Consider the following 18438-nt stretch of genomic DNA (forward strand, 5'->3'; position numbering starts at 1 on the left):
AGAGATTCGCAATTTCTGGTTTGGAAACATGATGTAGAAGCATGAGTTTATCCTTTCATTTTTATGAACATAGGTACATGGATGTCAGCAGCTGTCTTGACATTCATTAATCTTCGCTGTACACTTCAGTTCCTGCTTGTAAGAGGTCATGTTTCTGATTGTATCCTTTCTACTTTCAGCAAGTGAACCGTCCCTCCTCAGCCAGTCTACAAGCTCAAGACAGGCTGTGATTGGCCAGGAGTCTTCAGAAGGGACCATACTTTCGGACACCAGTTCAAGCAACAGAGGCAAGGACAAGGGATCCCTGAACAATGTTCTGACAGAGAGTGACAAGGAGAATGCCATACCGGACCTCAAGTCACCATCACTTACCAACTCCTGGGACCTCTCCCCACAAGACCCCAACCGGAAACCTTCGTATTTGAAAATAAGTTGTGCGGTTAGCGGCTATGGCCGATACAGTCAGTACTCTTCCTATAAAAACATAGAGAAGCGTTCCCCTTTTTCTAGTACATCGTCCCTCCGCTCAATCCCAAGTTCACCGGATATGCCGTCCGTACAGAGTCCCAGTGAGGACAGGACTCGTGATGAGTGTTTGCGATCAGCTCTTGGACAGACACTGCAGAGCCCTCTTGTGGCCAATGGACAGTCGACGAAAAATGGAAGTATACTAAATGGACATGGTCAAGTGTATCCCACAGGAGATAAAATCAAGGTGGGTTTATGTGGCATGTTTCAGCCTGGGTGCTTTCGTTTCAGGTTCGTCAGTGGATGCTTCAACATTTTGGATTACTTTCTATGATAGGTTTGTATTTTGATGTTGATGATGACTCTGATGATGATATTTATGTTATATAGTATAGACGTTGAACAGTTATTTTGCTTTAAAACAGAGCTTGGACTGGAATCCCTAGGCAACAGCATATTACAAAGTTTAAATCCCTCTTTTGTCACCAAATGTGTATCAGCGATGTTGGATTTATATTAAGTGCCTAAAACAACATAATCCATGACTTCAACCACAAGTTCGAAGCCCTGATCCATTAAGAAGTGTTAGATTTAGTTCACTCAGCTAATAACAGTCCACATATGTTAACACGTTACAGTCTACTGAACATGATGCCAAGAGACAATTTCAGCTGGTGGACTCAAAAGATGTTGGCACAGACTGATAAGATGATGATTTTAGAAACTTGCATTTTTTTTTGGCCATGTTTACCATGATTCCGATTGTGCTGTAGGCAAGAGAGAGTGCCTCATATTTCTCCTGTGATTCATACTGACCACTGAGATCAATACCTATTTCACTTCTCTCTACCACAGTGATGTAAGGGAGCCAGGCAAACGTGTTGCGGAATCTTAGTATTACACACTCTACACAAGGTCACTTGTTACAGAAATAATGGTAGCCCTGCCATTGCAATATATCTTGAGTTATCTGCCCTTGCTGGAAAATGACAGTCAAAACTGAGCACTGTGACTTCATTCCTGATAACAGTGACTCATATTGGATGTAATTAATATCAGACATCGGGGACATATTTGTGTAGCCTATTTCTGTAATAGAAGGAAGGGACTCTGGGATAGCTCTCTGTTCAGCTTGTGAAGTTTATGGTCTCTACTTGGGTACAATTTATGAACAAATTCCTTGTGTCCCTGATGTAATAAGGCTGCAACATGGACTAAAACTGTCCTGAACTCAGATACTCCATAAGAGGGTATCCTCGTCCTATCCAGCACTATGCATATAACAGAAATACAGACCTAAGTGATGTTAAACCAGCTAACTCACTCACTCTCGGCAGAAACTATTGCTGCCAGTTTTTTTAGTGCGGCCATTTATAAGTTTGCAAGAGCATCACCAGCTATTTTCTCTCAGAAACTGAATTGTCTAATAAACCATATTTGTCTTGAAAACATTATCACATGAATACATATTTATATGCGAGACTATCAAGGGAATGTTTAGTTATTGCCACGAACTAAGATGATTCCTTTGCCCCATTGTCTTGTAGCGATGAGACTATAAGTCAGTGATTTGCTTCAGCTGTGTCCAAGTCTCAATGGGCATCTGGTATTGATATTATACAAAGCTAGACATGTAGTGGACACCTCATACATTGGATTTCTCAGTAGAGGAAGTAACAGCAGTAGAAATATCGACTGAATCTGTTTGCTGAACATAATGGTAAATATATGGTATTTTCTAATATTGTCAATATAGTTACTGACTGGGAAACAATTTGCTGACTTGGTGAATTATCTCCCTGATATTTTGTTTGATATGTATGGTGATACTTTGTATACAAGAGGCTGATAATTCAGGGTTTATGTTAGGGGAGATAATCCATATGTAGTAGTATCATGATTGTTACTTCATAATCATATTTGACATTTGAGAAGAGATTATTAGATTATTGGTTGATAAAGAAGATTTAATATTGACATGTGCCATTTTCATTATATGCTGTTTCATTTGATAGAAGCGAAATAACTGAATAAAATTACTTGGTTTGCTGAAGTCATACTCAGCAAATAAAAAAATATGTTAATTTCATACAATTCCTCACTCAATTGTTAATACCCTATCATAAATGTTAAGATTAATAAATTCAAATTCTTATTATACTCTAGAGTTGTTACATATAAAGTTCTCCTAAAACAAATATTGTGATACCAATATCATGGATATCAATATTTGGCTTAATGGAAAGCAGTTTTCTTCAATTATATGTTTTTAAACTGAAGTGAAAAATATTAATGTATGAGATAGTGTTGAGCTATTTAGTCCTGCTGATAAAGGAAGATTGGCAACACATTTTAGTGGCAGGCCAGCTGATGATACAGGTGTGCAGCTGACAGACAGACTGGGTGACTCACCCATCAGCAGCACACCTCCTGGCCTTCGGGCTAAGCATCCCATGTGGTGAATACATACATGATGGTGTCCATGCAACATTCAGCCTCACTAGGTAAATGTAGGGAGTATCTACAACCTATAAAATCTACAGGTAAAAATCGGTAAGGATTCTTAAGTTGTTTTACCCCTAAAAATATTGTAATGTCATACACCACTAGTCCAAATGAGCTCTGGACCATGTATACACCTGGAAAACAAATTAAGCACCGCATCTTAATCTATTTTCATTTATCCTGAACTGCCATGAAACTGTTGGTAATACATATGACATTGATTGCATAGGAATACACCTCTAAGTTGTTGCCTATACTGTACCTGATGTGAAATTGGTAAACACGTACAGATTCACATCATATGATGCAAAAAAGCAGGTGGAGGCTACTGAAAGAGTCTAATTACCTTTGACATGGAACATGTGCCATTACATAATCAGATCAGGGTTAGAATTGGTCTTCAGCAACCCATATTTGTTGTAAGAAGATACTAATAGAATCATATGGTCAGGCGCTGACTTTGTTAATGCATGTCATCAGATCCCAATTGCATAGATCAATGTTTAAGATGTCAGTCACTGGATTCTGTGGTCCAGACTTGATTATTTATGGACTACTTTTGTACAGCTGGATTATTGATGAATGTGGCATTTAACACCAGACAAACATTACATGTATGAAAAATTTTGATTTTTGTATTTCAATATGAGTACAGAAACAAATGACTTCAATTTTGTCTGAAAATTAGTGCAGGATATGATCTTATAAATGGCTATGGAAATATATAGTAAACTGTGCTTAACCATGCCAAGGTGGTTATATGCACTCATCAGGCCCACCCCCTTATTTGGTATATTTGTATAGCAAATGAGATTCATAGCTTTATTCGCTTCTTGTTATGTATGACATTCTTTCCAAGGTTACACGTACAATGCCTTAAATTATATTTTTGAGACAAATTTGAAAGTTGCAGTTTTATTCTGTCTTAGATCAAATAACTTCTATTTTTGCAATGCATACACTGATGCTGCTGTGAATATAGTTGCTAGCTATGGTAGCTTCATGCAGCATCAACAGTACTTACATAACTCATGTTTTCCCACCTTTTCTCAAGTATCCATGGAAACAGGATGATGTTATTATTCAGAATAACTGTGACCATGTTAAAACAAACTGTATGTTATAGATATATTTGTTGCGTTGTGATGGTGATAGACAGGAAGGGTGACCAAATCCAACGCGAGTCTTCATTACTGGTAGATTATGATTATTCTAAATCCACATCTCTGGCCAGGAACAAGCACTCACCAGAGTGTGTGATTCCATGTGATGAGTATGTTATTCCATTTGATGAAAGATAATGAAAATTTGATTGTGTTTGAAATTGAACAATTAAAGTCAAAGGGTGATTGTCACAACACTAATGTTACAAATGAAAGATTTAGGGGTCCTTTGTTTTAGATATTATAGCAGACAGCTCAAAGACCCCAAAAGCTCACCTATATTTCTTACACTGATGTGATATGACAACACATAGGCACTATAGAGATCAATGCGCAATTTCAGCCCTCAATCTCACTGCCCATATAGGCAATTAACATAGTTTCCAAACCATACATATCTATTGTGGCTTATGAATACTTCACCTAAGCTTGACTTTCTACTTAGTTCATCTATGAGTAGTGCAAATATTTATCGTGCAGGAAATCAAACATTAACAGGGAATAATGTGTAGGAGTTCGAAGTGGTTTGCATACCTTCTGCTTATATGTAAAGAAAGGTACTTGCTTAGGTTAAGATTTCAAGGGGACATGTTGCTGGAGTTTGGTTCAGTGAGTCAGAAGGGTCTGTGTAGAATAATGACCTGTGTTTGCTCCTGTACAATGCTGTATGGTACAGTAAGTAATAAACATGTAGATCCCTATTGTAATGACGAGGGGCGGAGGTGAACCTGTGTGGCTTGGGGCTAGGCCTGGTTCTTTGTGAGACTACAATGTGTTGATTAAGGCTCTATCGATGCACTGGTATGCTGAATGACAGGATACACGATATGGTACATGCTGTTCAATACTTGTCGCTTCACGGTTGAATTATCAATATCTGCACAATAGATCTAAAAAGGGTACTGGTCAGCATTTTAGCTTCGTCATCAATTTTAGCTTCATTCATGGTGTGCTGACCATGCTAACATATTCATCCTATTATTGGTTGCAGTAGGTTAGTCATCTGAAGTGAGTGAGTATGGTTTTACACCACTTTTAGCAATATCACAAGGGGCACTAGAAATGGCCTTCCCACTTGGTACCCATGTAGGGAATCAAACCCAGACGTGTGAACAATTTAGCCATGTGGCTACTACTGGCTACTCCTCCGCCCCAAGTCATTTAACCAGATCAAACTGTTTGTCAGTGTACAGTGCAACTTATAATCCAATATTCTGAGTAAACTGAATTTATGTTTATGAACAAAGATTTAGAAGAAAATATTTTTAAGATCAGTAACAATTAATGTTTAGTGTTAGGCATTTGTGTGCTGGACAAATAAAGTGATAAACTTAGAGCATTATAAATCAAATTTAGGCACAAAAATATTTTTTTAGATTAATAAAGTGAAAAGCATTTGAAAGGGACTGATATTATTGTACAGTAGAATTTGTCAAAACCTGATTCTGTGTTATCCAGATCTATCAATACTAGACCAAATATGCGGTTCCTGAATTAACTATGTTAATTTATCAAAAGGTAAGATATTAGGAAACATTTTCTTGATGTCATGTTTTCATATTGCTACAACTCCTGCTGAAATCACCCTATTCCAGACCACTGTCTAAACTGTACCAAACCCTCAATCCCATACAAGTCTGGTTTAGACAGATTCCACTGTATTATTAGACTGCTAGAGCTACATGCAAAGCCTGTTTAATGGGAGGAATGTGTCTGGGCTTGATAGGAAGATAAGACATGTACCTGTGAGGGCAGCACACTAGTGGGAGCAACAACAGGTCTTGGAGAGTCCCCCTGCACTGTGACCCAGGGGTCAGTCAAGTCCAAGCACTTGTGTTGACTCCTTAACCCCTTGGGGCCTTTATTAACAGGCTAATGCAAACACAGGACATACAGCTGGTAGTGGAGTTCTTTTATACTACAAGCCTTATGACCACCTTTGATGGAATATGTTGGATAAAGAAATATTAGAATGGCATTAAAATAAGCAGCCACTGCACTGGATTTAGGATGAGTTTAGGATGAGAAACATTTGAAATTCCACACACTGATCTGAAGTTGGTTGTGTAATTATTGACTGATAGTTCGAACTCATATTTGAACATAAGTGAATAGAAGCCTGTGCTTTGTGCAGTTGTGCTTTGTGATGAAGACAAGTCTCTATTGTGAGGATAGTTGTCAGGAATGTGCTATGTTGACTGGAAATGCCTCGTTGACGCAACATCAGCACAGAGCATTGGGCACATTCCAGCAACTGGGATTCTAGCTGTTTGTTTTATTTTCATGTGTGGAAAGATTGATTAGTTTATGTCAGGATTTTTTGGGATGAATTTTATCCATTCAAAGAATTATTGTATTCAAGAGAAAATGCCAAGTTTTGTCAAAATGTAAATGTAATAACATAATAATCGGTATGTTATCATATGCATAAATTCTCTTCAAACTGTCAATGCATGTGAACACTCTTAATCTTCTAGTTCTTTAAAATAAATATCTGGGCCTTGTTTGTTCTTGCCCGTGTCCACTGGTAATATACAGACAATCTCAATTGTAGGATTAAACAGCTACTGCAGTGAGAGGTACAAGAGTTATGCCCCTTGTCAGATAAACCTTTTGTTGATTTTCCTTACAGGAACAAACAAAACTGACTTGACATGAAGTGTATTTATATAGATCTGGAAAAAGATGTTTTCCTTGATTCATTTACAAGGCAAAGCTGTTGGTGTATTTTTAATATTATTATGTCTCTAAACATAGGTGCGGCAGATTATTGATCTACATGCCTGGATCTATATATAATGTTGAAAGCTTTCTCGTGTGACTTCTTATTGCCTGCGTGTTACCTTCAGTTAATGACATAGCACCTGGCCACCTGGTCATTATTCTGAATGTGTTTTACTCACACATCATGACTCACAGCTCTCTTGAAGCGTCAGTATTCCCACATCAATAAACAATCAGATTATAGGACTGTTTGTAGAATGATAGTTAAGTTGTTGCATTATCATATTTGTCCTACATAATAACTATAATCAGTCCCTCCAAGGTTCTTAGCAAAAAAAATATCCTTGTTCCAAGAACACCAAGTCAGATTACTGAAATAATCAAAGAAATAGTTTTCAACAGTCTAATAGGTTTGAACATTTTATGCATGATGTATCAGAGAAACAGTGTAAGAAATGAAGGGGGGGGGGGGGGGGGGGGGGGGGGGCTTGGGTGATTTAATCTGCTGTAGTATTTGAATTAAGGACTCCCCAAATGTTTAAGGTTTTGCCTGATTAGGGTAATAATAAGGAGCCCTTGAATTGACTTCCATTTCTAATTTCGAACACTGCACAGCTTCTGACAATTTTATAGGTTTTGACCATTTACAAGATGATTCATACTGTCCCTGAGTATTCAAGGGTTCAGTCGGAGGGCCAGACAATGATTCAGTGGCTGGTTTGTTTACACATTAGTAGATCAATTATCTATGTGGTATATTGGTTTAACTGGCCATACACCAGGTACTTGTCAACCCTGGACCAAACACTGACACCTGCCTGTGAAGCTGTGGCTTGGATCAGCTGCCATAACATCCTCTCCCAGTCACCCCGACCCTAGGTCACAGCGACATCACAACAAAGAGCTCAAGTTTATTTTAATTCAAGAGTCTTTTTAAAAAAAATAATTGTCTATTGTGCATTTTCTTGGTTTTTCTCTTTCAGTGAAATATTTTGCACTGTTTTATTTTTGTTGTTGTGAGTTATGACAAATTAAGTGATGACTAATTATATAAAACGACTGATCCATTGTTGTCACAGAAGTGTCTTAAACCATATTTGAGTATCTACATTACCTATTGACATCTGTTTATGTGGTAGGGGTTTTCCTGTTTATATGACAGTATGGTGGTTTTGTGATGAAGGCTACCTGCTGTAGTATTGTCAGCTGTGTTGAGAATGACTTGCTTGACGAGGCATCGGTTGTCTGTGTTGCAGGATGGGGAGTACTACCTGCAGGCCACCCAGCTGGAGGAGGACAGACTTCAGTCCTTGTGTGACCAGGCCAACACAGAGCTCAAGGAGCACATACTGCCAGAGGAAGGTACGTACATCACCCAGGTCCCCAGTAACCTACATTTGTAGGGTGGTCAGGCTCTGTGACTTGGTACATCACCCAGGGGATTCCGGGGGACCGGCCCCCAGTAACCTACATTTGTAGGGTGGTAAGGCTCTGTGACTTGGTACATCACCAGGGGATTCCGGGGGACTGGCCCCCAGTAACCTACACTTGTAGGGTGGTCAGGCTCTGTGACTTGGTACATCACCCAGGGGATTCCGGGGGACTGGCCCCCAGTAACCTACACTTGTAGGGTGGTCAGGCTTGGTTGATAGCTTTTCCACATACCCTTGCATCTTTGATCGGTACTCATAATAACATTCACTGGATTGCCTGGTTCAGATTTGATTATTTACAGGTCGTTGGAATATTGCTGAGTGTGGATTTAAGAAATAATCAAACAATTATGAGACTATTGAAGGCGTGTTTGGTATGGCAGTAGTAAGGATATGGTAAGAAAATAATTGTGTGACAATATTGCAGTGCAGGTACAACTATGGCTGTCGTAAGGAGATATTTTAAATACTATTGTGATAATATTGTATCAGAGGTATGACTATGACAGTGGTATTTGTGATCACTTAAATAGAAGCTGTATGGCTCCATCCAATAGATTTCCTTGCATTATTCAACTTGAATCTGTTTTGAAGTGATAAATAATTCTGTGACTCTTCAAAGAAGGTGTATTTTGGATAAAAAATATTTTTGGAAAAGTACATGAATAATAGTATTTTTTCAAGTTATTATGGCTATCGCTACTACAAATGTATTCATAGTGTTGCCCAGTGTCGATGTAAACCATCAATATTTCAACTTGTCACTGAAAGATTGTCATTGGACGATGGATATTTTGATGCATGGATAGTTCAATCATTAGTTGTTCCTCTCATGCATTGTAAGTCATGAATGGTTGAATGGGTTTTCAATAAATTGGGAAAATGCAAAAAATGTTTGATTTGTTTGTTAAGGGCTAAGTCACACATTCAGGATTTTTACTGCGGTCCTTGATAGGACCATTCCCGATTAAAAATTGTCAAAAGGCTGATCAAGATCCTGTGATTCGTGGTGGGGATTCACAAAATTTGTAAGCATCCCGATTCTGCCGTGTTCAGACGAATTCGTCCCGATTCTCCTGTTCTCAATCCGAATCATATCCGATTTGTATCGGTAAAAAAACTACCGATTCTGTCCGGACAGCGTCCCGATTCTCCTGAATGCGATCCGACAGAGATTAGACAGTGACCGGAAAGTGAACTGACGAAGACGGTTCGCATTCGGCAAGATCTGGATGCAATCTGGCCTCAATCAACAAGAAACGGCAATGATCAATTTCTCCAAATCATGCCCGTTCATCACGACAGCGTCCCGATCCAAAGGACACCGTCCAGACAACACAGGACATTGTTACGATTTTGATCCGATGCAGCAGAATCTGTAATGACAGTCATGATTGTAATCCGACTAGACAAAATCGAGTTTCCCAAATGTTACGGGATGCACCACACTGACGGAAGTGCTTGGCCCACTTCTCAGGACTTTTCCCGATCCGTAGGATTCTGTTACGAACGTATACGACTGCGTTCAGACTGATAGGACATTCCAGATCATTGAGGATAGTAATCCGATTTTTTTACTTTTCATGTCTAGGGCTGTCTGATTTCAAACGGGTACCATAAACGGCGTGAACACAGCCTAAAGGACATCATGTTCAATTTGAGACACGTATTAACCAGTTGACTTCAATGTGCATTGTCCCATGCTAATCATTGACTGTATTTTTTGCAGTGTCGGGTAGATTGCGGGCAGCTGTTGGCAAGGGCAACTTGTTAGTCACACAGAAGTTTCAGCAGTTCAGGGACTTGTGTTCACAACACATGGTATGTATCCAGTAAACACCTGGGCCCGTTCCACAAAGCGATCGTAGCGCTACAACTGTCGCAAGTCAATGTTTAAGTATGGGTGTTACAATCTTCTTCATGCTACGATTGCTTTGTGGAACAGGGCTGTGATATGACTTATGAGAATTGTCAACTTGAGACTTGTCTTAAACAATTTTGATTAGACTTTTTCTGAAATATTGTTTGATTTTGTTTACATTGACCTCCAGCTTACAGATTATAAGCCTCAGTATTTCATACTTTTCATTGTGAAAAGGTCATTCATATTAAACTGGTAGAAACCAAATCGTTTCTTTTTATTTCAAGAAGAACATACAGGGCCTGATTTAGCCATATGAAACATGCACTTGTGCAGCATATTATTGACAAATGCAACCTACATTATTTATCTCTACATGCATCAAGTGCATATAGAAAGAAGTTTAAATTTGTGTCGCCTAACGCATACATGTCCAAATAAAATCAATCTTTGAACACACTCAATACCTCTAAAGTTAATTAACCATGCTGTATCATGGTTTGCTACAAAGTTGCCATCTACCTAATGCTTAAAGGATAGTCAACAAGGAAAAGTCACTAGTCCTTCATGAATTTTACTAGTCTCAGACAAGCAGACTTATGTTCATTTTCATCCCTGATCAAGACTACTATATAAAACTCCATTACCTTGTCCGTCATCTGAGAAAAAATAATAAATATATGTTTCAAATATGGTGTTCTTGGATCAATCAGTTCTGTTTAACCCGACAGTGCCCCAAGGCTGGTGAGAAAGAGACGAAGTGGGAGGATCTGCAAGGATTCTGGGATATGATCAAGATACAGGTGGATAGTGTAGACGACTTGTTTGCTGAGATTGCGCTAATGCGGCAAAACGGGTGGAAGGAGATTCCACGACAAGTGAGTTGTCTTATTGATAGCCAAACACATGGTTAAAGTCCTTGTATATAACACAATACTGGCATTCACCGCTCATATCTTTAGAATTAAATATTTATCCCTGTCAGAATCTCAGGTTAGAATTGGTTCCTAGAGTTGTCTACCCTGAGTAAAATAGATTGAGTCAGACTCTGTCATTTGACTCATTGTACCCTGATGGCATGGATTGTTGCTCATGTTTTGATTGACTGGTTTGCTTAGTCTGAACTTGATTAATAACAGGCCACTGTGGCATAGAGGGAATATTGCTAAGTGTATGTGAAAAAGCATTCAGTCACACACTTATGCATGCAGGTCTAGGGAGGGACGGTTAGGTAGCCTAGTGGTCAAAGCGTTCGCTTGTCATGCAGAAGACCCATGTGTGATGGGTAAAATGTTTGAAGCCCATTTTGGGAGTTCGCTGTGATATTGCTGGAATATTGCTCAAACTGGTGTAAAATACAACTCACTCACTCTCAGGACTTGGATAAACTTTGTGTAATATGTACCAAATTTTCTGTGTCCCATATTGATACTGACAAATGTTTCACTTGAAGTTTCTTGATCAATATTGAGGAATTCATTTTTTGTAATGTAGTTTACACATTTGAGTTCAGGTATGTCATGAGTTTCAATGAGGCTGATGATATATTCCAGGTTTTGAGAGACTACTTTCTTAATGGGAATATTTCTTCCTTGACTAACAGAGATGTTCTAATTTTCAGCCATCACGGAGAAGCTCCGCAAGTTCTAGTCCAAAGTCTGGCAGTCTGTCTCAGGGTAGCACACCCTGTCACACACCAGGTACGGAGGCTGCCCTATTCTTTCCTTGAACACTTTCACTGGGGATTAGTGCAGAATGGGTCCCTAATACATGAAGCATGTCATCAGAATTGGGAGTTGATCATTTCATGGATCAGTGTTCATCTAATAGGCCATGCACTTCTCTGCCTGTTTGACTCACAGTTGTACCCATTGAAAGGAAGTTGAAGCAACATAACTTATTATCTGGACGATGATGACTTCATGTGCCTTATCTCTATTACATCATAGCCATAATATAATTAACTTTAGAAATCTTAAGATTTTTCAACAGACGTCCTCTTCACTGTCAGTTATCTTAAGATCTTTTGCATGGGTAGCAGTATCAAAACTGATCTACTGCGCTAGCACAAGGCAGGAATACGTCCCTTCATTTCTGTGTGAGCTTGGGTTAAAAAGGACATGTTTATCCCAGTTATCCAAGTAACAATCTCTGATATATTCTTTCATTGATAATTATCGAAAGGTTTTTCACAGTTAAGAGTAGCTGAGATTTTGAGTTCATTTGTACAAGTTTCTAAGTGTTGCTTGAATGAATGGTCTATAAATGTGATATGTGACAATTAGTTGTTTGGTTTTATAGGATCAAAACGGAAAGGGTTGAAAACAAAAGATACACCCGAGTCTTCCCCAGAGAGAGTACAGAAGGCACGTCTTGCCTCAAAAGCTCGAGATGACGCAAGGAAAAAGATGCTGGCTGAGAAGAGGGCTGCGATGAAACAGCAGCAGGCAAACCAGGAAGTAGAAATCTACATGCCTGAAAACACGAAAAAATGACAAGAAGAGTAACCGTTTCCTGTTGAGATTATTGTGTACATCAACAACTACTTCATATGTATAGTTACCAAATATATGAGACTTCCAAACAAGATGGCATTTATATAGGAAATGTGTATCATAGGTATAGTGTATACTTATGGAGAAGTACATTCATACCAAGTGCAATCATATTTCATGTCTTGCCTAGTCACCATCTAGCAACCCTTACTTCCACGTTTCGTGCCTTTTTTTCGTTGACAATTGTAGATAGTTGACTTTGTGGAGTAAGGGTGGCTGGGGTTGAAACGATTAGGTGAAAATCGCTCATGATCTTTTGGGCCAAAAGCCTCAGGTGGATGATGAAATCAACAACATCTTCATATTTTCAGAGTCGTTCCATATCCACAAAATATTTTCAAATATTGATGCAATCACAAGTGTGTACTTGATCAGGTATGAACTGTGTGAGGATACAAAAATCATTGTTCTTTCGTCTTTGTACTATGTGAAAATGAACTTTTGTATTTGAAAGGCTTTTGGCTCCAAGTCAAATCATTAACGTTTACTTGCAATGGTGCGTTTCTGTGTGCATATATTTGGTTTAATTTGTCTTAAGTCAATTTTGAAGGTGCACATTATGAAACTTTGTTAGCCTACATATTATGCAATCTGCTGAACATGCTTACCAGAACTATGCCTTGTTACTATCATTATTATGATGTGTATTTTTTGCATTTGTTATCGCAGTATTCAAAATGATAATGACAGTGGAAAATATTGTTACAGATTTCTAGTTGGCAAGGGATGTGGCCTCACTTGAATTTGAAGCATTTCTTTTGTTCATGTAAATACGCAACTAAAATTATACTGGAGTACACAATGTTAATAAGGTTAAAGCTGTAATAAATTATAAGATTTTTATCCCCGCCTGGCTCACTACATCATTTTTTTGTCATTATATAACAAGACTACTGCTAGATGTGTCCCCTAATGGCTTCACTACTTGAAATACACCATAAACATTGTCCTACAAAACATTCATGCTTCATGAAAATCACACCCCTGTGTGTATCTCACTCACACACACACACACACACACACACACACACACACACACACACACACACACACACACACACACACACACACACACACACACACACACACACACACACACACACACACACACACACACACACACACACACACACACACAAATAATTGGTTTACAGTTTTACATCCCATCCGCCTCACATTTGAAAATAAATTAGATGAATATTTAATGATTATTTGTGTGGCCTGAAGAAAAACACATATGTGATTGCACTGAAATACTTTTTACTTGATGGAATGTTATTAACTAGATATGTACCAATATACCACTGTCACAAAATAATGTGTACATAAAGAATTTTATCTGAACTCTTGTCAGCTACCGTACAGCGATCGGGCCATATATCAACACTATTTATTTGGGATATTTTAAAGTTATGCTAGCGCATTATTTCATTTGGAAGAAATGAGCGTTTTTGGTTATTGTTTTGTATTGTATTTGTAGGCATATTTTCATGTACTTTCTCTATTTATTGTGCAAGTGTTGATACAATGAAATAATTTATGCCAGTATAGGCAATGATTGTTTAAAGGTGCTCTTACATCTCAAGGTTGTCTCTATAATTCCCATCACAGTATTGTTTTGTTGTACCATCTTTAATGCCAAGAAATTCACAAAACCTGCTAGGAATACACCTGCTACTTCAAAAACAAGGGCAAGCAACCTGGCGTGGTATTATATTTTTATGACCTTTCCTTCGGATATGGATGTATTACCTCCCCTCGATCAGTTTCCTTACAAAAAGTTACTTCCCCTTGGTAACTGTCAATTTCAAAATTCATGATTTCCTTCACATCTGAAAACAGTTTTTGATATTTCACGATTGATAAGAATTATGACATTCCCTTGGCAGAGAGTTGAAATGAAAATTTAATTTAAGACCATGAAAGCTTTGTTAAATTGAGCACACAAGGACAGCTACATTGTGTTTGAGGAAATATGTTGTGTTAGTATCAAGGCAGCAATAATGTGATGGAAATTGTGTAGATAAGCTAGGAGAGAATCAATATCATGTACGTATCCTGAATTTTCATGTAAAATGTACATATATTTTCATTATGAGCGTATAACCCTTCCAGTTAGCACATACTGGGACCTACACCAGTCAATATATTTATGATACTTTCATGTCTCAGTTTCATACAAAAGTGGAGTGACAATTGGCTTGTCAAACACATACATGTAGACTGTACTAGCAAAGTAACCAGTACATTTCATGTTATTAATTGCATATAACATGCATGTTAATGACAAGTCTACCAGCAAGTGATATTAATGTATTATCTGTTCTAAAGGTTTGGGGTGATTCAGACTGCTATACCACCATTGACAATTGACAAGTCAAACTGAAAAATTGATTTTTAATAACAAGGAAAATATCACTGCTTATTACAAGCCAAAGATATTTAAGAAATTATGACATTGCTTGTGCACATCTTTGACACAAAATGCCAAATTGTTCGTTTGCTTCCAAACAGATAGACTATCAAAGTTTCTGCACAAATTATACCGAACTTACATGAGAAGCAATTAATAGAAACATATTTGATTATTTTTCTATTCCCAAAGTTTTTCTGTTTTATTATGAAAATTGGTTTTGCAATAAAGTGATACAATATCACAGTCTAACTGATATATAAAAATAATTATCCCACCTATATATGTGAAAGTGATAATCACAGGAGGTGCCAGTCATGTTGGCAAGGACAAAATATAAACAATAAGGAATGTATTACCAACAGGTAAAGCTTGTGTAACTATCCATGCTGACAGAAACAGACCTGGAATATTGTTAACTTGTATCGACTATATGACCAAATTTTGTATGGTGATGTTAAAGTGGTTTACAAGTACTAGACTTACAGAATGTAGATTCTTGTATTGTTGATCAGTGTTTGTGACATGTGGCTTTTTAATCAATGGATGATTTCTTTGCCCATAATTTGTTACCAACATGGTAAGATTTGTTGACGAACGTTTCCATACTGAAGTGGGACACGACGTTTTGGAGCCTGGGAAGTTGCCTGGTTTGTAAAAACAATGATCATAACTACAAATGGTCAAAAATATATGCAGAACATGCCTGAAATATCCAAACTGGATACCAACCTAAAATAGTTAGTTTTGATTTAGTTGTTTTGGTCATCAACCTGAATATTTGAAATCATTGTTTGATGAAGTTTTGCCTTATAATTGTACAGTAAATCTTTCATCAAGGGTTTTGAAATTCTTGAGAGAAAGATGCATTTTTCATTTGTTTATTGGATTGACATGTTCACATTGCAGGCTTTCATGTCATGATTACGTTGCAAGGAGTACACTGTAAAACTTGGGAGACAATTCATAATTAATTAAAGGCCTTGGAAACAAAGAAATGACATACAGTATTTTGCTAATGAATCTCCAAGCTTTTAATATTGTGCAGTTTGATATGCATGTCAGAATAAAATGAAATGAGAAAAGAGCAGAAATGGTCTTTGTGTTATGTCAGTTGGGCAGTGAATGAAATTAGAATGCTGAAAAACAGCACAGTCAGCAATATTCCACATCTCTCATGCTGTCAGGGGTCACTTTAATGACTCTCTATCAGCATATTTTGAGCACAAGAACTGATCACTTGACATGCTTGATGTTCTGAGAAATAATGTCTTTGGAGTGAACAATCATTGGTTCTTGCTATCAGAGAAGAAAATACATGTACTTGCTGGCAGAAAAAAAATTCTGTCAAAAGCAAGAATCAAAGGCCCTCAGAACATGACAGGGTCTGTCACTTAGTCTTCAGGATCTGTTGGTTGTGAATCCCAGATTCATCCCAAATAGGATTAATTCTTGCGAATGCCCTACCTTGATAACATCCCAGCCATAAATACTGTATTTTGGCTGTCATCACACCATAAAATCTTCAGTCCTCTTCACTGTCTGTCAAACCGCGTCTGTGGTCTGGTGGTAGAGCATCTGCCCGGAGAGAGAAAGGTCGAGGGTTTGATCCCTGGCTGTGTCATACCAATAGATGTTAAATGATGTCACTTGTTGTTACCCTGCCTGGTGCTCAGCATAAAGGGGCTAGGTTGGCTCGGAGTCAGTATACTGTGTCTGACCGGGGCATTCCTGTTAAACTGCTGCATGGTATCTTAGTTGGCTAGCACTATAAAATCAACATAAGTACAAGCAGTCTCTTTCAACTAACTTGGTTGGACTGCCAGCTTCCCCAAGCCTAGTTTTCCTTTAACCCTCATCTCTCACTGAGAGGTTGTAACTGTCATTAATGCTTTGATACTTAATAGCTATTCTCTGGACATCTGAAAGTTGAACACTGAGGTTTATGGGAGTGCTGTTTGTTATTTTCCTTACATGTGTGATACATAGTATTTTGTGGACCTCGTCATTCTGACATGGTGGTATGATAACAACCATTGTAGAAACAAGATCCCATGCCAAGTCTCCTATGACAGCTTGGAGCACTTCCGGTGGTGCCAGGATTGTAGTGATAGAAGCTCCCGTAAAATATGCCTAGCCTCTTTATAATATATTCAACCACACAATGGAGGCTGCACTAATACAGGTGACCCAAACAATGTAGGCATCTGTAATACACATGACCAAAACAATGTAGGCATCTGTAATTCAGGTGTCCCAAACAATGTAGGCATCAGTAATTCAGGTGTCCCAAACAATGTAGGTGTCAGTAATTCAGGTGTCCCAAACAATGTAGGCATCTGTAATTCAGGTGTCCCAAACAATGTAGGCATCAGTAATTCAGGTGTCCCAAACAATGTAGGTGTCAGTAATTCAGGTGTCCCAAACAATGTAGGTGTCAGTAATTCAGGTGTCCCAAACAATGTAGGCATCAGTAATTCAGGTGTCCCAAACAATGTAGGCATCAGTAATTCAGGTGTCCCAAACAATGTAGGTGTCAGTAATTCAGGTGTCCCAAACAATGTAGGTGTCAGTAATTCAGGTGTCCCAAACAATGTAGGCATCTGTAATTCAGGTGTCCCAAACAATGTAGGCATCAGTAATTCAGGTGTCCCAAACAATGTAGGTGTCAGTAATTCAGGTGTCCCAAACAATGTAGGTGTCAGTAATTCAGGTGTCCCAAACAATGTAGGCATCAGTAATTCAGGTGTCCCAAACAATGTAGGCATCAGTAATTCAGGTGTCCCAAACAATGTAGGTGTCAGTAATTCAGGTGTCCCAAACAATGTAGGTGTCAGTAATTCAGGTGTCCCAAACAATGTAGGTGTCAGTAATTCAGGTGTCCCAAACAATGTAGGTGTCAGTAATTCAGGTGTCCCAAACAATGTAGGTGTCAGTAATTCAGGTGTCCCACAGAATTTACGCATCAGTAATACAGGTAACTCACACAATGTAGGCATCAGTTATACACGTGACCAAAACAATGTAGGCATCAGTAATACAGGTGTGGTCAGAAGTCGATAAACATGAAGAGGAAAATAATATGCTAATGAACAGACTCGAACAACTAGAATCCCAATCACGTTGAGAAAACTTACTCTTCTTTGGAATAGAGGTCGAAGTCTCTCCACATTACACACAAAGTGTGAGGGGTGTGAGGCAGGTGCTTGGTGGGTACGTGAAAGAACATCGAGACAAAGGTGACGACTGCTATCTTACACACGACAAGCTGGTGGTGAATAAGGTGACTTACAAATACGACTGGGAAAAGAAAACC

At 38.4% G+C, this 18438-nt stretch overlaps 1 protein-coding gene across 5 annotated transcripts in view; it reads left to right on the forward strand.

Annotated features, from left to right (window-relative positions):
- The window catches only part of LOC124135861, a 141080-nt gene extending 124868 nt beyond the window's left edge, over window positions 1–16212 (forward strand). For all 5 annotated transcript variants that reach the window (XM_046501503.2, XM_046501501.2, XM_046501505.2 and 2 more), the window contains 6 exons: window positions 180–715; window positions 8117–8222; window positions 10023–10114; window positions 10886–11032; window positions 11776–11854; window positions 12456–16212. In XM_046501503.2, the coding sequence (XP_046357459.2) occupies window positions 180–715; window positions 8117–8222; window positions 10023–10114; window positions 10886–11032; window positions 11776–11854; window positions 12456–12649 (1154 nt within the window). In that variant the 3' untranslated portion in view covers window positions 12650–16212. The remainder of the gene's footprint in view (window positions 1–179; window positions 716–8116; window positions 8223–10022; window positions 10115–10885; window positions 11033–11775; window positions 11855–12455) is intronic.
- The last annotated feature ends 2226 nt before the right edge of the window (window positions 16213–18438 follow it).

Source organism: Haliotis rufescens, unplaced genomic scaffold (genome assembly GCF_023055435.1).
Source record: "Haliotis rufescens isolate VD_foot unplaced genomic scaffold, xgHalRufe1.0.p SCAF_4, whole genome shotgun sequence".
Classification (NCBI taxonomy): Eukaryota; Metazoa; Mollusca; class Gastropoda; order Lepetellida; family Haliotidae; genus Haliotis; species Haliotis rufescens.